Source organism: Fukomys damarensis, unplaced genomic scaffold (genome assembly GCF_012274545.1).
Source record: "Fukomys damarensis isolate Sample0158 unplaced genomic scaffold, DMR_v1.0_HiC HiC_scaffold_19, whole genome shotgun sequence".
NCBI lineage: Eukaryota > Metazoa > Chordata > Mammalia > Rodentia > Bathyergidae > Fukomys > Fukomys damarensis.
The window spans coordinates 10385780-10411284 of NW_022900931.1; the positions used below are offsets into that span (position 1 = coordinate 10385780).

Here is a 25505-nt window from a genome sequence, read left to right on the forward strand (position 1 = left end):
GGATATCCACTTTTTAAATTAGCGATCGAGAAGTCTTCGTCGGCCGATTAAGTTTGAGAACTGTGGAATTAGTTTAAACCTAAGCAACCATTCCTGAAACTAGTTAGCTGCGTAGGCTACGCCGTCCACTTGACACCGCTGAGCTTCCGTTCCCCTCGGTGTCAAGCAGGTACCAAAGACGATCTCTGCCAGAGACACCCTGCCTCCCTTTTGCAGGGCGATTCAAATTACGAAACTGATAATAAGGTGCTGGGGACCGCGGGGTATTCTGGGAAACAAAGGGCCCAGGTTGCCGTGAAGCACTGTGGGACACTGCGGGGTGCCAGCGGCTTCTCGACTCCGGCTTCGCTTACACCCAGGGCAGCCACATTTCAATTCCGGACGCCCTTTGTGGGCGGCGTGGATGCCGCCTGACGTAATCACCCACCTCAAGACGAGGCGCCTCAGTGGCTAGTATGAGACACCCACAAGAAAGCAGAGGCGGATTTCCGGACGTACCTTCCCTTTACGGATCGTGGGCTCTTCCGCCGAATCCGCGGGAAGTAGAAAGGCAGTTTACGACAGCGCCGGTCGTGTTTACGGCGCCGGCTTCTGCGCGCGCATGTTCTCTCCTCTCCCGGTTCTTCGGAGTGCTGCAGGTAGCGCTTTTTCTGTCCCGGATCATCTGTCGCCATCCAGGCCTCCCGGGGCCGTTGCAGGTGAGTGGTGTGTTTCGTGGGGTCCTGTGGCTCTCTGGAACTAGCTCAGACTAGACCTGGTCTTCGGGGGGGGGGCTCCCGGAAGAGACCTGTCTTACGTCCCCTGCTGTCGTCGCTGTCCCTCCGCTGGGCGGGGCAGGAATCGGTTTTCGGTGTCCCCAGTTGGGCAGGCTGAGGCTTGCGGGTCACTGCCAAGTGTATGAGGTCCTTCGCCTTAGTCTCCGCTCAAAGGCCATGTCGCTTAACCCAGCCGGGTCACAGGATATTTTCAAAGGAGCCGAAGGGTCCATGAGTTTCTCAGTGGGGTATTACGAGCGTCAAGCTGAGCGTGTTCGGCCCTTGTTCCGAGGAGTTCAAGTCTGAAGATTTCCTTCCTGTTCTGTGAGGTGGACGGCTGTTAGTCTCTGAGTCTCGGGTCTGAAATTAACCCCATCTCTAGCCCAAGGATTAATGGCCTTCGATTTGTAGTGATAGTAATCTACACATTACTGTAACTTGCAAGCCACAGGCCTCCCCAACCTGCCCGTGTGGCCAGTACAGCTGTCACATTGTTTTAGCTGAATGGTTCAGTTTTTCTCGTGGTTCTTTTGTATTTGCTGACGCCAAAGGGCATCATTTCTCGATTCTCCAAGGAGATGATGAACACCTTGGGTCTGTTCCTCATCTTGCTTCTGACAGCTGGATTTTGAAAGTATCTTCAGGACGTCATTGCTATGTTGTTAGGTATGGTCTAAAAACCCCAGATCAAGCTACTGCCTAACTATAATAGAAAGAAAGCCAGACTTATAACCCTGGAAATCAAATCTGTTTTTGAAGTTTTGGGTAGATCAACTGCTTGGTTTAGCTCAGCTTTAAATTATCTCCTAAATGGAAAGGTGGGGCGCTTACTGTTTTTAAAGTACCTGACATATGGTGTGAGATTAATAAATGTTTTTTGGGTTGTTTTTTTTTTTTGGTACCTGAGATTGGACTCGACCTTGCACTCACAAGGCAGGCAAGGCACCGAGCTAAATCAGTACGTTTTCTTAACATCAATAGCTTTGAGACCATTGGTCCTTCCCTTCTGTTCTTTCTATAGCTTAATTTTAAGTTCAGATTTACAGGAAGCAGCTCCCAGCTGTACTTCCTGTTGCTGTCACCTAAGTGTCATCTCTGTAGAAAGCCTACATCACCAAGGGGCATTTGGGAGACGTTACTAAGTTCAGCATACCTGTGGTCTGATTGCTCTCCAGCTGTCAGGAGATAATTTATATAATTAATTTCTACTGGGAACCCACCTGAGCGTTTTCAGAGTTTTGTCACGGATCAAGCAAACACCTGTATAGAGCTGCTGGTTTTTGCTTTGCTGAGATGAGCTGCACCATTACACAGAGTATGGGGTTCTGGAACCACACTGCTTGGGTTCCAATTTTTCATCAGCTAGCATTGTGACTTTGGGTGATTTCTTAATTTCATAGTGCTTTGGTTTTCTGGAAAATGGGGGTATTTACCGGCTCCTACTTCACAAGTTTATTGGGAGTATTTAGAGTTAATGCATACATGAAAGGCCCAAAGAACGATGCCTAATACTTGTAATACTTAGTATTTGACATACAGCCACTTTTGGCCTAAGACAGTAGTGAACCCGTGGCACATGTGCCACAGTGGGCTGTTTGCATCATTGAATGCTCCAAATGGTTCACTATCCCTGGCCTAAGATTTATGGTGACCTCCTTGGCCATTTGGCAGCTCTTTTGCCTGGCTCTGGGTCCACTTGCTCTGCACGTAGGATTTACATTGATAGTATAAATTTGGAAGAACAAGAAAGAAAGATTGAATTTAAGGGGAGAAGTTCAGATCCTCTTAAGAGTAGAAAGAATTTTACTGCGAGAATGATACCTTCTAAGAGAGACAGAAGGGGGCCTGGAAAGTGGGTTTCCCCCCAGATCCTCTTTAAGTACTCTGTGTATATAAATGTATACTTGCAGGTATTAATTGTGTGGATTTATTTTAAAAGCATTTTCATGTCCGTTACCTAACAAGATTTTCACAATGATCTCATGGTATGAATTGTTATTTATTTCGTAGATGAATACACTGAGGCTCTGGAAGTTAAATGATGTATGCTTTAGTGAGGACACTGTGCTTTCTGAAAACTAAACACTGGTTGTTACATGTGAAAAAATGTTGTTAATGAAATCTGTAAGACACCACTCAAGAAACACGATTATTTTAAGTAACACTAAGAAAGACAAACTGCTGATTGTTGACACCCCATCGAGTGTAAGGTGCAGGCTCATTTCAGAGCTGGTACCGTAAAAACAAGAGGGTGACCTAGGGAATTAAGGAAATGTGGTAAATCAGTTTTGTTTTCTGAGTTTTACATATTCAAATTATTTATAAAACATTGTTAGTAGCTCAGTAGTTGAGGGTTCTGTTTTGTGTACTATGTTTTGAATTTTAGTATTTAGGTCTTTACTTATTCTATATAGCGGGTATTTTGTACATTGGGCCCTTTCTTCACATTATTTGTTTTTTAAAGTTCTAGAAGATGGCGAAGTTCATGACACCTGTGATCCAGGACAACCCCTCAGGCTGGGGTCCCTGTGCAATTCCCGAGCAGTTTCGGGATATGCCCTACCAGCCATTCAGCAAAGGAGACCGGCTAGGAAAGGTACTTACCTTCAGGAGGAGTCTGAATCTTTCAAGCTTCCGCTGCCACTTTCCATGAATTCCTGTTTTGGTTTTGTTTTGGTTTTTGTTTTTGTTTTTTTTTTTCTCAAAAGATTACCTTAGCTTCTATGTTTCCTGCAGAGATAGCAGCTGAGAAGAGGTCTGACCTCTGAAAGTCGTTTCAGGAGGGCTGGGCAGGTCACTTACAAAGGCATTGGGAGCTACTTGTGATACTTTGCCACACCCCCTTGTTTTCAGGGTTGTCTGGGACAACAGAAACTTGCCCCTTTGACCTGTGCATTCTCTTTCTTCATGTCCTTAATAGGTTGCAGACTGGACAGGTGCCACGTACCAGGATAAGAGGTACACAAGTAAGTGTTCTTCGGTGGCTGCCCAAATCAGGGCCTCAGAATTGTTATTCTTTCTTTTTGGTTTTTGAAACAGGGTCTCGCTATGGAGATCAGGCTGACCTTAAACTCACTGTGTAGTCCCAGTTGGCTTCAACCCTCCTGCCTCAGCCTCCCAAGTGCTAGTATTATAGGCATGCACCACCACACCTGGCTGTTGCTTCATCTGAAAGCTTTCTAGAAAGGAAAAGAAGCACTGACAATCACTGATAATTTTAAGGGTATATTCTGGATTGTAATAACCAGATTTTTGGAAGTAGCCTCAAACTTCATTAAAGAGGACATTTTCATTGAAGTTTTGTCCCACTTTCTCAAAGTCTGTTGAACACATTGCCATTTTGCATGCAATTGATTGGTATTTCACTTCCAGAGCCAGTCAGTGAACTCTGGGTTTAAAACTCCTGGTTTTAAGATGCTGGTAAGGTTAAAAAGACTTTTTCTCTGTGCCAGTTAAGGTTGTTGGAAGTGGCTGTCTGACATACTAAATTAAGATCTCTAAGTGGGACATGGTGGCAATATCTGTAATCCAAGCACTCTGGGAGGCTGAGGAAGGAGGATTACAAGTTTCGAGCTCACCATAAGCTAATTAGCAAGATCAGTCTCAAGATTTCAAATGGTATTAGGGTGTAGCTCAGTGCAGAGGCTGTAGGTTTCAATCCCCAGAGATATCTGGGGCTTAAATCAATAAGAAAGTGTTTACCTGACCTGTCTCAGCTCTTTAGACCAGCGTTTCAAACTTGAAAGTGCTCATTAACCACCTGGGGATCTTGCTGGTTCTGATTCAGTAGGTGTGGGGTGGGATTGTGAGCCTGCACACCTTACAAGTTCCCTTCCAGTGAGTTGTCAGAACGGTGCATGTGTGTGCAGCTGTGGTAGTAGTTGTTACACGCTGTCGTCTGTGCTTCCAGATAAGTACTCCTCTCAGTTTGGTGGTGGAAGTCAGTACGCTTATTTCCATGAGGAGGATGAAACCAGCTTCCAGCTGGTGGATACAGCACGCACACAGAAGACTGCCTACCAGCGGAACCGGATGCGGTTTGCACAGGTGGGCCAAGGGCTGACAATCCGACCGTTTTGGGGCTTTTAGTTGGTGAATATCCTACCTTGTGAATACTAAGGAGAGAGGACAGCATACCATAGTTTTCTAATGAATCCCAAGTGGTGGTTCTGTGAAAAACTTGTACCGAAGTAAATGTACAGGACCAAGGTTTAGTTTAGATTTCTGTTCCAGTAGCTTGGACATCCAATGAATGGGTGTTTGTGGTGGATAAAAGATTCAGGGTACCTACTACCTCACTTTATTGCTATGTCCACACTTTATTAAGAAGATGGTCCGTTTGGGCTGCGCCTTATATATAAAGAGACAAACTCAGCAACCTACCTCGGTAGAAAGTATGCTGGGAATACAAATGTAAGCTAATTTCCTACTAAAACTCTCAGACTGTGGATGAGACAGAATAAAGCACGCAGATGTGCCACTTGGGAGTTTTACATCCTGAACTTATTCTAAAAATTTCCCAATTCCCCTACCTATCATAAGCCAAATCTCTAAAATCTTAAACATGAGTGTTTTCTTCCCAGCGGAACCTCCGTAGAGACAAAGATCGGCGGAACATGATACAATTCAACCTGCAAACCCTGCCTAAGAGTGCCAAGCAGAAAGAGAGGTGCGATTGTCTCCTGCTAGAGCAAAGGGTGCTTCCTAGATCCCGAACCCAGAAGTCAGTGGGATGGGGGAGCTCGAGGGTGGCCATTTCCTCACCACTGAAAAAAGTGAAAAAAAATTCCTAAAGCTACTTAATGCCACCATTTAGCCTGTTATTTCAGCAGGCAAGTTAGGCAGGAAGCTGCCTCCTGGTGGTGGACATGTGCACTGAAGGGACACGAAATGCCTTGTCTCTGCTCAGACCTGCAGAGCACAGCTCTAGGAAATCCCATTTAGGCTGTCCTGTGCAGCCCCTGGGCTGTGAGTACAGCAGCCCCAGCTTGGGGCTGCCAGGGACAACCCTGCACATACAGCTAGTCGGTGTGTAGGGGCCCCATCTCGTGTTTGCCCATGTGGTGTCTTCTGTAAACCCGTAACTCAGGAGTCAAGGATGATGATGTGGTTCTGCTTGGGAAGGGCAGTTTCTGTCTTTTAAAAAAGCCACTGACTTAAAGATCTGCACTGAGGTCTCCATATCTTGCCTTTCAGAGAACGCATACGACTGCAGAAGAAATTCCAGAAGCAATTTGGAGTGAGGCAGAAATGGGACCAAAAGTCACAGGTAGTGAATCCATGCCAGAATTCTGTCTGGGGGCTTGGTTTTTGTGTCTGTAATAGCTTTGAGATGTGATTCATACACTATGCTGTTGAGTGACTTTTCGTATATTCAGATTTGCACAACCATTACTATAGTCAACTTCTGATCATTTTCATCAGCCTAAAAAGAAATTCTGTACCCTTCAGCATTCCCCACTACCCCATCACCCCAGCCTTAGGCTTTTTATCTCTGTATTTTCCTGTCCTGGTCATCTCACATAAATGGAATCATGTAATAGGTGTTCTTTTAGTGTCCTGTTTTCAGGGTCCATCCATGTTACACCATGCATTGGTACAGTCTTGGTATCCATGGAGGGTTGGTTCCAGGATGCCCCAAGAATACCAAAATTTGCACTTATCTTCTCTTCCAAAAAATACCACAGTATTTGCATATAACCTAAACACATCCTCTCATACATGTGTGACCATCTCTGGATTATTTAGGCTGAATATCCCCTTACCCAAAATGCTTGGGAGCAGAAGTGTTTCCAATTTTGGAATAGACTTATTGGTTGAGCATGCGTAATCCAAAATCAGAAATGCTCTCAAAACAGAATCTTTGAGCTTCCTGTCACATTCAGTTTTGGGTTTGGGGGACATTTCAGATTTTTGGGTAAGGGACGGTCAACCTGTAATGTCCAATACATTGTTGACATGTGCATGTTATGTAAGAAGGTTTTGTACTGTATTCTTTAGCAAATACCAACAAGAAAAAGGAATGTATACAGATGTGTTTTTTCCCCAGGATGTATTCACCCTTTTTTTTCCCTCTTTGTTGTATATGTATTTGTGTAGTTCTGAGATAAGGTTCACTTGCATGAGTTGGTTTTGAACTCCTGGCTCAAGTGATTCTCCCCCTCAGCCTGTAGCTCCACAACTGGGACTCTAAGGGCACCCACCTCTCCCTCTAAATATTTTCAGTTTACAGTTGGTTGAACCTGGGGTGTGAAACCCACGTATTGGAAGCAGGTTATACTTTATTCTTTTCTTGTTGTCCGATAAAATAGCCTTTTATGGATATATCACATTTTGTTGAGCCATTAGCCAGTTGGTGGACTTTGCATTTGTTTCCACTTCCACACTGTTAGCAGTATTGCTCCTGTGGGTATCGTGCAAATAGTAGACCCAGGTAAGCAAAAGTGAAGTTAGAGTTGTGGAAGTTACACTTTGTTGGATGCAATGCTTGCCGCATCTAGAATAGTTTTCTTTTTAATTTTTTAAAAAGAATACATAGTTAATACCCTGAATTATAAAGGTGTCCTACATGTTCCCTAAGTGATGTCATCCTCTAAGAGTGAAATTCTCTATTTTTGAACTCCAGATTCCTTCAGTCTTTCTGGATTATGAGGTCCTATGCGGCAAGGATTCTCTCTTCTGCTTAATCATTTGTATGGGCTGTAAGTTTTTTCCTCAAATGTTTTTCCACTACAGAAACCCCGAGACTCTTCAGTTGAAGTTCGTAGTGACTGGGAGGTGAAAGAGGAAATGGATTTTCCTCAGTTAATGAAGATGCGCTACTTGGAAGTATCAGAGCCACAGGACATGTAAGTAGCATCTTTTACTGCTCCTAGGTATGTGGACCAGCTGGTGATGGCTGTTTCCCTAAGCCCTAGTAATTCCAAAAATAATTAGAAGCCACTACTCAAAAGACAATGCATAAGATTGGTGGATATACTTTAAAAAAAAAAAATCAGTGGGAAAAGCACAAGGAAATTTACTAATACTAAACTGCAGATTTCTTGCAGTGTTTTGGAATCCTGAGGAAAGAATAAATAAAATTAAGGCATATAGCTTTTGTAGAGAAAGGAAGGAAAGAAAAAAATTGCCGATACTATTTTGAGCTTCCTGGCTTCGTGGCCGGCAGCACAGCAAGGTTAAGTTATAAATTGTGTGGGCAGAAAGGGACTCAGCAGACCTGGGGAAACTGCTTCAGGGGTCCATCGCCTCAGGGCGGGTGGATGGAACTAGCTTTGGGTAACCAGAGCACCAGGCGGGGACCTCACTGGCTGTTGCTTTCTCTGCCTCGGCCTCCCCGTCTATAAAGTGGGGATGTGTTTGCTGTGTGCTGCAGCAAGGGACTGAACAGGCACAGAGAATTTGTCTCATGTAGTAAGAGGTTTCGTTCCTCTGTCTCTTATGTTAGGCTTCTTGAACAACACTCTGGTTCCATTCCTTAAAAGAAAACGGGGGATCCTTGTGTTTGACTTCCTCTTGCCTGTTCTCCCCGCAGCGAGTGTTGCGGGGCCCTGGAATACTATGACAAAGCGTTTGACCGTGTCACCACAAGGAGTGAGAAGCCACTGCGGAGCATCAAGCGCATCTTCCACACGGTCACGACCACTGACGACCCTGTCATCCGGAAGGTGTGCGCCCCACCTGTCAGGAAGGCTGCTAGCTTCTACAGCTGAGGCTCAGAGAGAGCAGAGGTCATGGGAACATGCTGTACAGGCGTCCCTCATATCCACTGGAGCGGGGGGGGGTGCTTAAGATCCACCCCACACCAAAATACCCGCATGTTCAATCCCTTAAATAAAATGGGGTAGAATTTGCATATAACCTGTGCCTGCATATCCTCCTATACACTTCAAATCATGTCTAGATTATTTAATAAGAAAGCATAAGCCGGGCATGGTGGTGCACACCTGTAATCGCAGCACTTGGGAGGCTGAGGCAGGAGGATCGCTGTGAGTTCGAGACCAGCCTGGGCTACATAGTGAGTTCCAGGTCAGTCTCAACCACATAGTGAGACTTTGTCTTAAAAAAAAAAAAAAAAAAAAAGAAAAACATAAATGTGCTGGCCATGGTGGTGCATGCCTGTGATCCCAGTACTTGGGAGGCTAAGGCAGGAGGATCACCACAAGTTGAAGGCCTTGTCTCAAAAATAAAAATGACAAAAAAAAAAAAAAAAAAAAAAAAAAAAAAAAAAAAGAAAGAAAGAAAAGACAAATGCTCTATAAATAGTTGCTATACTGCACTATTTAGAGAGTAATGACCAAAAAAAAGTGTACACATCAACAGTATTAGGGGATTTTTTTTCCCTTTACTATTTGGTTGGATCTGTGAGTGCAAAACACACAGATACAGATAGCAAACGTATGTTTACAGTTTTGGTCCTCAGATACTGCTGTTTGGTGGACCTGAGTCTGAGCTAAGGGAGGGAAGGGTGCATCCTTCCTACTACGTGAATGACAGTTAGACCTCAGTATTTCACACCTTCCTCTCTCCTTGTAGCTGGCAAAAACTCAGGGGAATGTGTTTGCCACTGATGCCATCCTGGCCACACTGATGAGCTGCACGCGCTCAGTGTACTCCTGGGACATCGTAGTCCAGAGAGTCGGGTCCAAGCTGTTCTTTGATAAGAGAGACAACTCCGACTTTGGTAAGGAGCCTGCCTCAGGAGCAGATCAGACTCCATGCATATTCTTGTTCCAGAACAATTCCCTGATGTCGAGAATGAACAGGAAATGGTGTCTTCCCTGGGGCCTGGGCTGCATGTCTGAATCCCTCCCACCCCTCAGGGACATGGAAGTGACTGTCCCTAAGCACCCCCACAAGGTTTCAGCTTTCTGGGTTCTCACATATTAAAAGTGATGCCACTTTGGCCGGGCGTGGTGGCGCACGCCTGTAATCCCAACACTCAGGAGGCTGAGCCAAGAGTATCGCTGTGAGTTTGAGACCAGCCTGGGCTACATAGTGAGTTCCAGGTCAGTCTCAACTACATAGTGAGACCCTGTCTCAATCCCCCACAAAAAAAGTGATGCCACTTTCTGTCATTAGGCAGTACCTAAGGTTCTCTGGGAACACCAACTCCTATCACGTGCCCCACTGGGGGAACCCCCATTAGTAGAAGGCAGCTGAGGAAAGGACCACTGGAATGGGGCTCCACATCTCCCGGGTGCTCTGCATGTTGTCTGTGGCCCTTATGTAGATGGTGACTATGTTCCTCCTTTTCTAGACCTCCTGACAGTGAGTGAGACGGCCAATGAGCCCCCTCAAGATGAAGGTAATTCCTTCAACTCACCCCGAAACCTGGCTATGGAGGCAACCTACATCAACCATAATTTCTCCCAGCAGTGTTTGAGGATGGTAAGGAAGTACACGTGGGTGGGCCTTGAGGGGTTTATATGGTCAGTCACCTGCTAATGAGCGAGCATCTGCTTTGCGCTGGGCTTGGCATTGAGGATTATGCGGGACAGCTAAAGTCCCTGCCTATAGCAGATTAAAAGCTTGGGCTCTGACCTCTGGCTGCCTGACTTTGAACCACTGGTCCACTAGTTACAGTCGGATGATTCTTGTCTCCCATGGTGAATTCATACTCTGTTGTGAGCAAATATATCCTTCAAAAAGAAAAGAAAGTTCTTGCCCTCAGGCAGCTTGCTGCAGCAGAGTAGATACTAAATTGATGTTCTCACGTAGCAGTCTGCAGCAATGAAGAGAGCACCAGGGAGGGGCAGAGCTGCTAACGTTAGGATTCTCTGGGTGCTGAGAGTCGGGAGGAGGAAAATAGGCATAAAAATCCAAGGTCCCAGGGAGCTGGCCACTGACTGAGCAGTGCTAGGTCTGGCTGACTGGACTTGAGAACATCATTGGCACTGTCTTGTAACAGCTTTGTCATTTTTGCAGGGGAAGGAAAGATACAACTTCCCCAACCCAAACCCGTTCGTGGAGGATGACATGGATAAGAACGAAATCGCCTCTGTCGCTTACCGGTACGTCGTCTCCCTGGTGGGGAGCACAGACCCCACCCGGGTGGGTGATACCCCTGAGCAGAGGACCCCGGCTGACACGTAAGTTTCTCTTCCGTCACAGTTACCGCAGGTGGAAGCTTGGCGATGACATTGACCTTATTGTCCGCTGTGAGCATGATGGCGTCATGACTGGAGCCAATGGGGAAGTGTCCTTCATCAACATCAAGACACTCAACGAGTGGGACTCCAGGGTGAGGTGCTACCCGTCACCCTCCTCGTGCCACCATTCGACCTTTTGTTACACACAGTGCTACCTAAGGGGGGTTATCTTGTGGGTTTTTTTCCCCCCACCTAGTTCCTCAGTGACAGAGAACAGTGACCTTGTGTTTTAAGAACTTCCTGCTTATTTTGCACACCAGAACCAGTGCCTTCCTCCCAACACACTCTTCTCTGTTCTGATCTGACCTTCCGCTGGTGTCTGCTGTGTGTGCAGCTGGCTTTGATCTCTTTGTTATCCGGGTCGCCAGTTCTGCACACCTTGCGGTTCTCTTTACTCCAGCCGCTGCCTCTCTTCGCCTTTCAATTCCTTTATCCAATTCCTTCACTTACTAAACTTGGAGATGCTGAGATGTACTAAGAACAGACCCCTGGGAGGCACCTTGAAAGAAGCCTGTCCTCTTGCATTCTACCTCCTACCTTTGTTTGGCTCTGTTGCCACTGTACAGAAGGACACAAGACAGCGCAGCTTGGCGCCCGCTGCACTGAGCGGCTCTCTGAAGGTGTGGTAGAGGGGTCTTTCAGTCCTGCTTCCTTGACATCGTGCCTGCTGAGCTGTGGCTGGGGCTGGACTCCACTGTGAGCTCCAAGTAGCACCTGTGTTTCTTCGCCCTGGGTATCGCTGCATCATTTTGGGCTTGCACATCTGCTCCCTTCACCTGCTGTCTGCTGAGTCCCCGTCCTTTTTCACTCCCAAAGGAGCCGCCTTTTAGGTTCAGTCGCCTCTGCAGCTCTCCTTGCCCCAAGCACTAACCCTAATACAGGCTTGTATTCGTGTTCCTGAACTTTACAACATGTTAACAGAAACAGTGGCTTCAAGCAACACCTTTTTATTAGCTCCTAGTGTTTGGCAGAAGGGGCCACACCTTGTGGTTTTTTTTCTCTTTGGGGATTCTAAAGGCTGAAATCAAGGGATCAGAACTGAGAGCTCTGTGAGTTGTAGAAGGAAAGCTGCTGGTGCTCGTTCTAGCTGCTGGCAGGGTTCATTCTTCCAGTTGTACAACTGGGGCCCCTGGTGCTTTCTAGTTGTCAGCTGGGGGCACCTCTGAGCTCCTAGAAACCACCTTATTCCTTGTCCCCACCCCCCAATGCCAGCAGTGACACAACAAATCCTTGGCCCTGACCTCTACACCCAGATCCCTCCTGTGGCTGGGGAGGCCCGCCCAGTCCGAACTGCTGGCTGTCTGGCTGCCTTTGCCCCTGACCGCCTTCCTCCTGCAGCACTGTAATGGCGTTGACTGGAGACAGAAGCTAGACTCGCAGCGTGGAGCCGTCATTGCCACTGAGCTCAAGAACAACAGCTACAAGCTGGCTCGGTGGACCTGCTGTGCTCTGCTGGCCGGGTCCGAGTACCTCAAGCTTGGGTGAGAATCCCATCCAAGGCCAAGGACTGACCTGGAAGAGGCTATGGGGTGATGGCGTGGCTCTTCCCTTCTCAGGGAAAGCATCGCCATTTGACCCCAGGGTTGCTGTCCCTGTGCTGCCCTGTCCCGACCACTTACCTTCTCCCTGCAGTTATGTGTCCCGGTACCATGTGAAGGACTCCTCACGCCATGTTATCCTGGGCACCCAGCAGTTCAAGCCCAATGAGTTTGCCAGCCAGATCAACCTGAGCGTGGAGAACGCCTGGGGCATCCTGCGCTGCGTCATCGACATCTGCATGAAGCTGGAGGAGGGCAAGTACCTCATCCTCAAAGACCCGAACAAGCAGGTCATCCGTGTCTACAGCCTGCCCGATGGCACCTTCAGCTCTGATGAAGATGACGAGGATGAGGAAGAGGAGGAGGAGGAGGAGGAAGGTGGGTAGCAAGCCCCTGAAGTCCAGAGGGCTGGAAGGGAGCAGCACGAGGACCAGCCCCATCCATGAAAGGCTGGGGACCAAGGTCTTAGAAGGAAGCAGCTGGGGAAAGGCCAAGAAGGGCCTGGTGCCAGCCAGTGGTGTAGAGGAGGAAAGGCCAGCTCCTGCCAGTTACCCACCTGCAAGCTGTTTGCCAGCCTCACCATCTGGAGTGTGAGGCGCTGGCCCAGTCCAGTGAGGATCTGGAAGGCCCAGCTCCTGAGTGGGGGTGTTGAAAGTTCCTGAGCAGTTCGTAAAAGGTTCAGACATAGGAAAGTAGGCTTCACGTCAAACAGTATAGCTCATTTCTCTTCATGTTTTGTGTCTTTCAGAGGAAGAAACTTAAACTAGACTGATGTGGAACCAGAATTTATCATTCTACCAGTCCTGGGAGGGCCCTTGATACCTACAGGAGAGTCCATCTGTCTCCTGCTCTCTGCCAGTTGGCAGATGGAATAAAGATGAAGTCTGCTTAGTCTGTTTCCTTCATCATATGCCTCCATTCGGGATGTACGGCCCTGGGACTCAGTGGGTTCTGTCTAGAGTTCATCCACTGGGTTCCATTGTGTATTCTTGGGCATTGTTAGACTTATGTACCTGCTAACGGGTAAATTGTGTAGTGCTTTGTTCTGGGAATCCCTTAAAATTACCCTTCCATGAGTAAGGGATAGCTCCATAAGGAGCCCACTGGCCCAAGCAGGAGGGCCAGCCGCTGTGTGTGCAGCCCTTGGCTTAGTGTCTAAGAAGCACTGGGCATGGATCATTATTAGAAATGAAGGTGGGGGGACAGCTCAGGAAGAACACTGCCATTGACCGAAGGACTTCTGGGGGTGACTAAATGCTTTCTAAACCCGTTTTCACACTTAGCCTGGGCCGGTGACATCTCAGCCAGTGCCCACAAAGTCGTGTGTCCTGAATAAGAGCTCTGAAGTTTAGGCTATTTGGACTTTTTAGTGGACACTATTCTGTTCTGAATACTGTGATGAACAAATTACCCTGCCAGAATCACTAAAGTAAGCTTGCTGTGAGCCTCCACAGAACTAATGCAGGTGAACAAACAGGCTTAGCTAAAGAAATAGAATTCCTAAAAGTATAGTCATTTTTTTTTTCCCTTTTGGATTGAACCCAGGGGTATTCTACCTCTGATACAACCCCAGGCTTTTGTAGGGCCTGTCTCTTAAATTGCCCAGGCTGGCTTCAAACGGGCTCCTGCCTCAGCCTCCCAAGTAGCTAGGGTTATTGGGATTAATAGGCCAATGCATCAGGTCCTAAAGTTAGAACTGTAATCAATCTAACTGCCTCAACAAGCAAGCAGGCAATAGTTTGGGAAGCTTTGCTGTCAGGCATAGTGAAAAGACCAGCAAATGTGCTTGAGTTTTCAGTACAGAGTGAAAAAAATACACATTCAGGTAGTGACAGGTGCTATGGAGTTGGACTTCCGGACTAAACTTCATCACATTGCCTCTCAAACCAATCCAGAGGATTAACTGAATCAAGCGAGTGGAATTCACTGTCAAGCTCATTCTCAGTCTTCACAACTACCATGAGCTAGACATCCCTGCCTTCTTTTTGATGAGATATTTTGCCTTGCCTGTCAAGCTCCAATTCTAACTTTTCTGTAATTGGTGTGTGTTTGCAATACAAAGCTCCAAGTCTTTCTTTTTTTTTTCTTTTTTTTTTGTACCTGGGATTGAACTCAGGATCTTGTGTTTGCCAGGCAGGCACAGTGCCTCTGAGATAAATTCCTGAGCCCTACAAAGCTTCAGTCTTGATCAACACATGCTTACTGTAGAACTGCTGCATGCCAACTAGTAGAGAGAGACGAGGTCACCACAGTGACTACAAAACACACTTTCTGCACTTATGGAGCTTTTCTCGTGTTAAAACAGCATGAAGAAGACAGCATTTCTTTTCTTTTTTTTTTTTTTGCGTGTGCCAGAGATCAACCTCGGGTCCTTGTGCTTGCAAGGCAGGTGGTGGAACCACTGAGCTAAATCCCTAGCTTGACAGCTTTTCTTAGTGGGTACTTAGAACTGAGAGGTCAGGAAAGATTCTAGAGCAGTCCCCACTGCACTTTAATGAGAAAAGCAGCAGCCATCCAAGCTGCGAAATTCTTTCCATATGGTCTTCCCACAAGAGCCCTCAACTGCGTTTCATGTGAGTACTTGATGTCCTTTGAAAGTTTTGGTGCTTCCCTTGAGCAGGTCTTTTACTCTGTCCAGGTAAGTTTTGTATGAGTTGACCCAGACCACCACACGGACAAAGGACACACACACCAGCAGCCATCCCGATCCTCTTGTTTGCACTGTCTCTCTCTTCTGCCCTGCACACTGTGTCCACTGCGCTTCAATTCGAGTCTCCATCTCAACTGTGATCTTGGAGCAGGACCTAGAAGTTGGGCCTGCAGATGTCCAATGGGGAACTAAAACTAGAATGAAGCTTATCTGTTTATTACCTTAAAACTTTGGGCCAGATCCTTGCTCAGCACCTAGGCATGTTAATCACTTAAGGAGTGCCTGGGAGCTTACCCAGACTATCTCTCTTTAAAACAGGCCACCAAGATAAGAGTAACTCGTGTCCAGGACTTGCAGGGACACCCAACTGCCAGCTTTTATTATAGCCCAGACCCCTGAGACTGATGCCTAGTAATCTGTCCTAAACTTGCAGCCTCTTGGGTTCCAGGTAAAGAGCTTCGCAGACCACCCCATGATTAGGTCACCACCCAAGCAGGAGCAATTACCCTGGCAGGAACCAAGCTGCCCCCCCAAGCACAAGCTTTCCAACTCAGGATGGAAATCAAATTGTGCTTGAAGCTATGACAGCTCTCTCTGGAACCAGCGCTGAGATAACCGCTCAACCATCAGCCAGTGACATTACCTACACTGCCAGCTATGCAAAACCTGCAAATATGCAAGGCCTCAATCCTTGCCTTTAAAACCTCAAAGCTTCTGCCAAGCCCTAGGAGCCATGTCTTGAACCTCTTTGGATTTCCCATTAAGGCCTCGCTGATTAAAAGCTCCTTTCCTATCTTCACCACTGTCCACTCCTAGAGGGCTGGCGGAGCCTTGGAACTCCAAGAGCTGGGCTTTTGCCCTAGAGCTCAGGTAACAATCTTAAGCAATCTGTTATCTCGAAACATACATTTGGCTAGCCACCCAGCTACATGTTGGAAACAGACTCCTTTCTCTGCTCCTCCTGGTTACTGGAAGCCCAAGTCAGCCTCGAGTGTTACTCTGTAAACAATACACTTAATCACAGTAGCAAACACGTATTAACTGGTTTATAGGTCCTGGCTTCACCACCATAGATTCCAGTCCCACAAAACCGGGTGGGCCAAGTAGTTTCAAATTATTTAGTGTCTGGCTACATTGGGGGAGCAATGTGACAACTGGGATTATCTCCAAATGTGTCCCCATCCCTCATACTGGAAGAGGCGAATTTTTAAAACAACCTACTCTGTCCCAGCCTACCACTCCAGATAAGCAACCCTACCCGCGGAGCCTCCTAACCCCACCCTCTGGCAGCAGCACGTGCGCACCACTCCCCCCGCCCGGCCCAGGGTCTAGCCAGCCCCTCCCAGCGTGCCGCGCGCCGAGCACGTGACCTCGCCCCCTCCCATTTGCCGGGCCGGAGGGGCGGGGCTACCGCCGCGGCTCGAGCGAACCCGCGCCCCTCACGCTACTGCGGCCTGCAGTCCGAGTGGTGGGGAGGTTTGTGCTCCGGGGCCGCGGCAGTCGGTGGCCTGGGACGGGAGCGCGGCCTGGGCACCGCGAACGCGCAGGCAGCAGCTACCTGTGCGGTCACCGGCAGGCAAGAGAGCTACCTCGCGTGCGCGGTCTGTCGGCGGAGGCAAGTGTGCTAGAGCATCTGGGTCACGTGACTGGGGCGGGGCGAGGTCTTTCAGGGGCGGGGCACTTCAGGCCACACCTCCTTCAGGTTCTAATCGGAGGGCGGAGGCGTGGCCAGGGAGATTTGTGCTCCTGGTGGGTCCAGCCTGCGAAAGGCCTCTGGGTGTGTGGTCCTCGTTGGCGGGGAAAATTGCGGGAGGGACTTCATGTGCTACTCAGAGTGGAGGCTACCATGATAATAAGGGAAAGAAGGACCTGGAGATGGGATGCAGAGTTCCAGGACTCCTGCGCGCCCCAGATCTCACCCGGGAAAGACGGAGCCCCCTCAGATGAGCTCCAAGGCCCGCCCTGCCTCTAACTGGGCGTGCTTCCTCGGAGCGCGGGGCTGTGCCTCTTGCCAGGCTCGGAGTTGCAAGGCGTCCCCTCTGGTCTGCCGCAGGATGGACCTCTCCGCCGCAGGATGGACCTCTCCGCCGCGCTCTGGTGCCCCCTGGGGCTGCTGCTGACCCTCGCCCTGAACCCGGCCTTGGGCGCTCACACGCACAGGGACTACTGCGTGCTGGGTGCGGGCCCCGCTGGGCTGCAGGTGGCTGCCTTCCTGCACCACGCCGGCCGGGACTACGAGATGTTCGAGCGCGCTCCTGCACCCGGCAGCTTCTTCACGCGCTACCCACGGCACCGCAAGCTTATCAGCATCAACAAGCGGTACACGGGCAAGAACAACGTGGAGTTCAACCTCCGCCACGACTGGAACTCTCTGCTCAGCCACGACCCCCGGCTGCTCTTCAGACACTACTCCGGAGCCTACTTCCCCGATGCCGGTGACATGGTGCGCTACCTGCGCGATTTCGCAGACAGACTGGGGCTCCACGTGCAGTACAACACAAATATCGTCCATGTCACTCTGGAGAAGGACCGGCGGGCCTGGAATGGCCACTACTTCATCCTGACCGATCAGAAGGGCCAGATGTACCAATGCAGGTAAGGTGCAGGGTCACCTGCTAAGCCTGGAAGGCTTTTGCTAGAAGGAAGCCATCCCCATTCCCCCTGAAATTACGATGAAAGGATGGAAGGGGGCATTTCACTTCTTGCTTGAAATTCAGTGCCAGAAGGTTCAGCTCAGCCACCGTCTAAGTGCGCTCTTAAAAACTTTGTGGTCAAGTGTTTGGGAAATGCTAACAGTCCCCTTCCATCGAGATTTGTCCGTCTCTGTTTCACTGATTCTCCCGTGTTGAGTATTCGGTGTAAGCACAATTTATGTAGCCACAAAACTTTTCCTGTAAGAGCACCTCCTGGAACTGGTGTTTCCAAACGCTGGGGAGTGTGGGGTCAAGTGTCCCACGTGTATTAGATCAGCCTGTGGGATTTCAAACCGAACAAGAGTTGGAGGTTCAACTAGTGCTTCCAAAGACCAGTTTTAGCCAGGTGTGGTGGCACACACTTGTAATCCCAGCCCTCAGGAGGCTGAGGCGAGAGGATTGCCACAAGTTTGAGACCAGGCAGGGATACATAGTGAGACTCTGTCTCAAAGGCGGGGGGCAATTTTAGTTGTTTGGTGGGGGGGCAGCCTAATACTGTGTGTACAGTGGGGTACCCCAAACTTCCTCAATCACCACAAGGAGTGGGGGAGTTTGTCAGTCCCCTTTGGACACATGCAGACCTAGGGCTCAGAGGAGCTGAGTAGTCAGATGCTGTCACACAGCTGATACATGGTGGAGCTACGATTTGAGCTATTTTCCGACTCCAAAGCCAGTGTTCTTCCTGCTGCACCCAAATGCCTCTCCTTTCCTGACCATTAGCCTTGCACCTGGCTCCAGGCAGTGCTTAGCCCGTGTTCACCTGCCTGACACCAGGGCCAGCACTGCTCCTTGTCTGTTTCGCTCCAGGCAGAAGGTGTTTGCCGATTTGTACTCTTGCATCTTAGGCAGGTGTGCCACAGTGGGAGAGAACCCAAGAGGAGCAGAGCAGACAAGAAAGTGGGGACCAGTGGGCCATATGTGCCCCTTCCATAGCACAATCTATTCTGCTGTGAAACCTCCCTGTGGTCAAACTGTTCTTCAGGCTAGCAGGATCCACCTCCCCAGCCGCCCACTACCAGATTGTAATCCCCACCCATCAGTGAGCAGGATTTAGGAATCAGACCGACCTGTGCTCAGATTCTGGCCCTGCTGTCCTTGAAATCCCTCTAGGCTGTGGGCTGCAGGGCCTGTGTCTCCTCACCTGTAAAGCTGGCCACATAATGCCAGCTCAGGCTCGCTTGGGAGCAGATGTCATGATGCACAAACCCACTAGCACTGGGCAGGTAACCGAGCGCCACTGGGCAGGTAAGTGTCCCTGCCAGGCACGACAAGGGGAAGCACAACATCAGATTCTGTTCTCATTGCCCAGCGGGATACTTAGTCCCACTGCCATGTTCAAAGTGAGAATTTTTCAGTGTCTCATAGCATCATATTCTCCCAGTCAGAGTGGAGCTAATTCCCACATCTGGCATATTTCCAGCCCGGCATAAAGGAAAGTATACAGCTGGATTGTGGGCTCGAGGAGGCAGCGGGGGTGTCCCGGTCCCCTGGGATAGGTCAGCATGGTGAGTGAGTGAATGAATGCGCCCTCCTGTTTCCTTCAGGAGCCAGCAGTTGAGGCGAGGCAGGAGAGTCCAGAGAGTTGCGTTTGCTGAGTGATATCAGTCTGTGATGCTGAGCCATCTTTCCTCTCCCCACCTGCAGTGTCCTCCTTGTAGCCACAGGTCTGTCAGTCCCCAACCAGGTGGACTTCCCAGGCTCCGAGTATGCAGAGGGTTATGAGTCTGTGTCTGTGGACCCTGAGGACTTTGTGGGTCAGAATGTGCTGATCCTGGGTCGGGGGAACTCGGCCTTTGAGACGGCGGAGAACATCTTGGGTGTCACAAACTTTATCCACATGCTGAGCCGCTCCCGGGTGCGGCTGTCCTGGGCCACCCACTACGTTGGAGACCTCAGGTATGCTGCATCCCTGCTTGTGTATTCCATACCCTTGCATCAGGCTGTCTTGTGTTCCTGTAATGAAATACCTGAGGCTGGGTGATTTAGAAAGAGAAGAGATTTATTTAGCTCATAGTTGTGTCCAAAAGTCCAAGCGGCATGGTGCTGGTTCTAGTAAGTCTCCCCACTCCCAAGCTTGCATCTCCTCCTAGCAGATGGCATCATGGTGACAAGAGAGGGACCTGTCACATGGTGAGACAGGAAACCAGAAACAGGGCAGGGGGCAAGCTTGTTACTTTCATGACAACACTAGCTACAACTCCAGGAATGCATGAGAAATACCTTCATCTCTTACCAGGGCAGTGACCCGGGGGAATCTCCCACTAAGCCCCGCCTCTTAAAGGTGCACTACCTCCCACTGGGGCACTGGGAACCCAGCTTTCAACACACGAGCCCTTGGGAACACAGCACATCCAAATCCTAAAAGTGAGCAGAAGCTCCTCTCCCACCTTTCCTGGACTCACCAACCCTGCTCTGAGTCCCCTTGTCCTCTCCTTGCATTCTCTTGGGACCCCAGAGCCATCAACAATGGCCTGCTAGACACCTACCAGCTGAAGTCCCTGGACGGACTTCTTGAGTCGGACCTGAGAGATCTGGCCATCGTGAAGGATGCCGAGGGCAAGTTCCACATCACCCTGGGGTTCTTCCTGGAGATGACCAATGCTAGTCAGAGTGCCACCTCCATCCCCCTGCCTCAGGATGACAACGACAACTTTGCCATGCGTGTGGCCTACGACCGGGTCATCCGCTGCCTGGGCTGGAAGTTCGACTTCTCCATTTTCAACCAGTGAGTCCGGATTGGGGAGGAGGTAGCTCTCTTAGTAAACCCTTCTGACCCTCCATGAGCAGCCCTCAGTGAGCCTGGGGCAGGAGCACTGTCCACTGTCGGTCCTGGGTGATGCTGAGCTCCTCTTATCTGGGCAAGGACCTCCACCTGTGACATGGCCAGGCCAGCTCAGCCGTGTGATATTGGGCTTACACAAAGGCTAGCAGCACAGGGGCTCAGGGCCCAGGCTCCGGATCAGCCTGTGTCTCTGCTAACCCAGTCTGTGAGCTCTAGAAAGGTTACTTTCCCCCACACCCCCCAGTTCTTCATCTCTACAGTGGGGTTAATAATCTGTCTCATACACTTATTATGAGGTTAATGTAAGAGTACTTAACATAAAAGTTTGCTAAAACTATTTGTAATTGTATTTTGAAGAATTGCTTCGCTGAGTCTGGTTTTTAGATACTGCTGCCCAGTACTGTGTGAGGCTTGGGGTTGAAGTATCCATCTAGTCTCTCATTTGCCTTGTGGCCAGGGCACAATAGGACAAGGGCCTGTCCAGACCCTCTTTCTTCCCATCAGGTGACCGCAGAGTCCAGCCTTGGTCAGGCTTGAATGCTGGCTCTGTTCCTGCCCTGCCATGTCATTGCCCTAAGTGTCAGTTACTTCAGCTGTGTGGCAAAGATGATTATCCCACCTCTGCGGGTCATGGTTAATCAGATGAGGGGTGTAAAGCACACACTGTGCTGGGCCTAGAACACATGCTTCACCCACAGCAGCTGCTGTTACTAACAGCCGTGTCCACTCCCAGGTCCCTGCGACTCTCCTCTGGGAGTGAGTTCAGCAAGAAGTACCCACTGATCAAAGCGAGCTATGAATCCAAAGGAAGCCGGGGTCTCTTTATCCTGGGTACTGCCAGCCACTCAGTGGACTACCGGAAATCAGCAGGGGGCTTCATCCATGGCTTCCGGTACACAGGTGAGCCTGGGTGCGAGGTCTCCTGTCCCCTGGCAGAACTACTTTCATTATTCCCAGGGCTTAAAACATGCCCCTGATTTCCAGGAGCATTAACAGGATTGCTTATAACATCCCTGGGGTTTCACCACATCAGCTAAAAATAGATACCTGTGTGGTGGCTGTGATGTTACGACCCCTGTAGGCTGAAGAATGCAGCCCTGGACTGAGGTCTTGGATGTGAGACTTTCACCTGGCTCAGCCCCTGACATTGGAGGTGTCCGAGAGGTGGTCTCTCCATCCTCAGGGTCACATAAGGTCATGTCTGGGCATCAGGCAGCTCTGAAACCTCAAGCACACGTAGACTCTTTGGGTGCTGACAGATTTCGATGAAAGCTGTAGTTGGATTATGTCAATTAAGTCTTTGTCAAAACTCAGAACTGAAGGTATAAATTTTCTGTTGACAGTGTTTGCATGTAAATACGAAAACATATTTCTTTTTAAATTGTTTGACTCATTGCACGAGAATAACCCCCAACCAGAAATTGCTACTTTGTGATTTTTAAGGGTGATTTTTTAAGGAAGTAAAAAATGAGAGGGAATAATGAATGTTGGGCACTTTCAGTAAGCAGATCTCGGTGAACACATGGCCCTTCAGTGTCACCAGCTCCCTATAAGGTGGCTGTGAAACCTTCATACTTCCTTTTTTCCATTGATTTATTCACTCGTTCATTTATAGAGATCTCTTGCTGTGTTGCTCAGCCAGGCTGGTCTCAAACTCATGAGCAAACTAAAGTGATCCTCCTGCCTCGGCTTCCTGATAGCCTGCACCACAGGTGCACTCTACCCCACACCCAGCTGGAGCCCCAATTATTAGTGGAAAAATAATTCTCCCAGCCAAGACTGGTCATACTATGAAAAAGATTATTAGGAAGGATTGAGCATGAACAGCAGCATTGTAAATATGAGCATCTCACACAGGAAGCTCCGGTTACCCTAACTTAGCTGGAATGAAAAGACTTAAAGCAGTACCTACTCTTTCAGCTCTAGCACCAGAGCACATGTAATATGCTGATAGCTTTGTGATTCGTAGAGAATGATTAGTGGTTTATGAACAGAAGTAGAAGGGAAAAGTAGCTGAACAAGCATGAGACTGATCTAAAGACCAAGTCCTAAGGTGAAGTTCATATTGGATTCCACATTCAAAGGAGCAGCTTCAGTTCTGCTGAAGCTTCACTCTCCTTTTTTACCCCACCACTGAGAGAGTAGATGGAAGTTGACTATAGGGCATTTAGGTGTTAACTGAATTTCCCTTGGTAGAGTCCACCAATCTAGTAAGGATTTGGTTTAAAGTGGTTGGTTTGCATTCAGTGGATGTAGAGTAAGTCTGTAATCCTCCAGGATAAGGCATTCACTTGAGACTCTGGACACTCCTGGTCTGTGAGATCTAAATTCCTAGACTAGGAGCCAGGGATTTAACTCAGTGGTGCTGCCTCTCCTGCCTCACAAAGTGCAAGTACTGGAGTTTGATCCCCCGTACCATCACCAAAAATAAAAAAATTCCTAGTCCAGTGTCAACGATATTAATGGCAGGGGGAGAGAAAAAAAAATGGTAGTTTCGGGCCAGGAATTCAGCTCAGTGGAGCTGCCACCTGCCTCACGAGCACGAGGTCCTGAGTTTGATCCCCAGTACCAAAAAAAAACAAAAACAATTACACTTGCCGTGTGTTATGACACTCCTGTATTCCCATCTACTCAGGAACCTAAGGCAGAAGGGTGATGGGACCCTCAAGGCCAGCCTGGCTAACTTAGCAAGACCCTGTCTCAAAATAAGATAAAAATTTTGAAGGGAACTAGGGATGTAGCTCAGTGGTAGAGCACCTGCCTAGTATGTGCAAGGTGTGGGTCCAATCCCTGGTACCACAAAAGACAAGTTGGTAGTGTGACAGGTGATGGTAGAACGAATTTTTTTTTTCAATTGTCATTTATTTTTATGTGATTGGTTGTTGGAAATATTGTTAAAAATGTGGGGTATATTAATCATATGTGAAAATAAAAATAATGCTAGAACAGCTATGAATGTTGGCATAAATAATGCTACCTTTTTTATCTTGATTATTTGGGTAACAATCCAGTGAGTGGAGGTTGGAATAATAGCCGATAAAGATTATAGAGATGAGCAGTGGTGTTCTGTTTCATGTGTATGATGAGTATAATGTTACAGTGTTTAGGTTAAATATGGATAATGTAATTGTTAATATGACATAAGTCTTCATTTTTCCAAAGGAACACCCTAAGGATCAGAGTTTTAACAATTTCCTCGCTTTTACAGGAATTGCACTGCAGACCCAGGGTCTTTTTTCAAAATGTCTGCTCTTCTGGTTTCTTCTTTTTTGGTACCGGGGATTGAACTTGGGTCCTTGCGCTTGCAAGGCAGGCCACCGAACAGCTGAGCTAAATCCCCAGCTCTTCTGGTTTCTTGATAGCAGACCAGAGCCCTCCCTTTGGGGAGGAGCAATCTGGAGCGTGGAGTGTCCCCATCCTGTCACACACCTGGTGGGGAGTGACAGCCTCTGTGGCTGTGGTTCTTACACAAACTCATTTGAGTAGCCTGGGAATCAGCTCTCAACCCTCCTACACCCACGCTTGCCTTTGTAAACAGGAAGTGACAGCAGAAGGTCCAGCTAGCAGCCTCACAGCCCCTGCAGCTGGTGGCACCTCGGGTGGCTCCTCAGGCTGTTTTGTGTATGCTGTGGGGCTGGGCGCCTGCTGCTCCATAATTAATTATGCCATAAAAACCATAAGGGACTTGTGTCCAGCTTCCCGACTTCTCCATATGTATTTAATCCGCTGCCTCGCGTTGCCTCAGTGCTTGACATTACATTTTATTGCCCTGCCAGTTTGGCAGAGATGATCGTGTTTTGCTGTTGATTTCCAGCCCATAGATCTCATACCCCACATGTGTTGTTGGGGAAAGAAACTTGGAAGAGGGCTATAGCCATCTGCAAACCAAAATGATTCCCAGGCTGCCTCACTCCTGTGCCGATGCCCTCCCTGTCCCACTGTCCTGGCACACACCATTCTGTTTGTCCTGCCTCCTCTGTTCCCCATTCTTCCCCAGCTCACACTTCATCCTCAGCCCCATGAGACAGAGCCTGTTATTTCAACCCCACTTTCTAGTGAACAGAGAAGTTAAGTAGCCTGGCCAGAGTCATGCAGCCAGGGAATGGTAGGTGGATTTGAATCCACCCTGTCCCACTAGAGCTTACACATAAGCATTAAGCTTCAGGCAGAAGAGGAGCAGTCCTCGGTGCATGGGCACCAACTGCTGTGGTCCCTGAGCAGTTGATGGGCCTCCTAGTGGGAGGGACAGGAGGGAGTCTGTCCCTTGTTGCAAGGATCTGCCTGGACCTTGCTTATTGTTCAGCTGAGGAACAGTCCCAAAGGAAGTAAGACAGGAAGGCGAAGTAAGGTGACAGCGACAAAGATGGTGGCACAGACTACCGGCATGTGGAGGTAGGACATGCTAGAAGCCCTGTCCCTTCCTCCTGAATCATTCTGCCACTGCCCCTACCTTGCCCTCTCCTGTGATGGGCCTCTCTGCCTCTCCTGACTGGATGGCCATCCTGCCACTGGCCGTGCCAACTTCCCATTGAATGTATAGTACCAGAAATATAAAAACTTACCTTTCTTTTTCAAATACTGGGGATGGAACCTATGGCCTCACACATGCTAGGCAAGTGCTATACCACTGAGCTACATCCCCAGCCTTTTTTATTTTTTGTGTTGAAACAGGTTTTCTCTAAGTTGCCCAAGCTGGCCTTGAACATGTGATTCTCCTGTCTCAGCCTCCTGAGTACTTAGGATTGCAGGTATGCTATAGTGGCAAAATCTTTCTTCTGAGACAGAGTTTCACTGAAGTTAGGCTGGCCTAAGGCTTTTGATCATCCTGCCTCAGCCTCCCAGGTAGCTAGGATTACAAGTGTGTGCCTCCACTTCTGGCTCAAAACAATTTTTTTTCTTTTTTATTTCTTTCTTTTTTTTTTTTTTTTTTTTTAAA

General features: G+C 48.6%; 2 protein-coding genes across 5 annotated transcripts in view; both read left to right on the forward strand.

The window, feature by feature from the left end:
- Positions 1-610: 610 nt before the first annotated feature.
- Positions 611-13335, forward strand: Eif3d (eukaryotic translation initiation factor 3 subunit D). 2 transcript variants are annotated; one of them, XM_010613812.3, is made up of 15 exons: positions 611-698; positions 3220-3351; positions 3676-3721; positions 4666-4802; positions 5339-5424; positions 5952-6024; positions 7491-7603; positions 8290-8422; positions 9291-9438; positions 10015-10145; positions 10683-10768; positions 10869-10998; positions 12245-12387; positions 12539-12822; positions 13193-13335. In XM_010613812.3, the coding sequence occupies exons 2-15, from the start codon at positions 3229-3231 to the stop codon at positions 13204-13206; spliced, it is 1647 nt and encodes a 548-aa protein (XP_010612114.1). In that variant the 5' UTR covers positions 611-698; positions 3220-3228; the 3' UTR covers positions 13207-13335. The 2 variants fall into 2 exon arrangements, with proteins under 2 accessions (XP_010612114.1, XP_033622150.1); XM_033766259.1 differs by lacking the exon at positions 611-698 and adding an exon at positions 880-1421.
- Positions 13336-16488: 3153 nt separating this feature from the next.
- Foxred2 (FAD dependent oxidoreductase domain containing 2) overlaps positions 16489-25505 on the forward strand; it is a 19112-nt gene continuing 10095 nt past the window's right edge. The window contains exons 1-5 of one of the 3 annotated variants that reach the window (XM_010613841.2): positions 16489-16709; positions 17168-17689; positions 19432-19683; positions 20243-20512; positions 21303-21469. In XM_010613841.2, the coding sequence (XP_010612143.1) occupies positions 17169-17689; positions 19432-19683; positions 20243-20512; positions 21303-21469 (1210 nt within the window). In that variant the 5' untranslated portion in view covers positions 16489-16709; position 17168. Of the gene's footprint in view, positions 16710-16761; positions 17690-19431; positions 19684-20242; positions 20513-21302; positions 21470-25505 lie in introns of those variants that run through there. The other 2 variants (XM_010613849.2, XM_010613854.3) reach the window with 2 other exon arrangements.

What these genes read in the sequence shown, in the direction of transcription:
- Eif3d (XM_010613812.3), top strand. Translation starts at nt 3,229, where the DNA reads ATGGCGAAGTTCATGACACCTGTGATCCAGGACAACCCCTCAGGCTGG. An exon ending in CCCAGCAGTGTTTGAGGATG is followed by an intron (nt 10,146 to 10,682) that starts GTAAGGAAGTAC and finishes TCATTTTTGCAG; the next exon opens with GGGAAGGAAAGATACAACTT. An exon ending in TCAACGAGTGGGACTCCAGG is followed by an intron (nt 10,999 to 12,244) that starts GTGAGGTGCTAC and finishes TTCCTCCTGCAG; the next exon opens with CACTGTAATGGCGTTGACTG.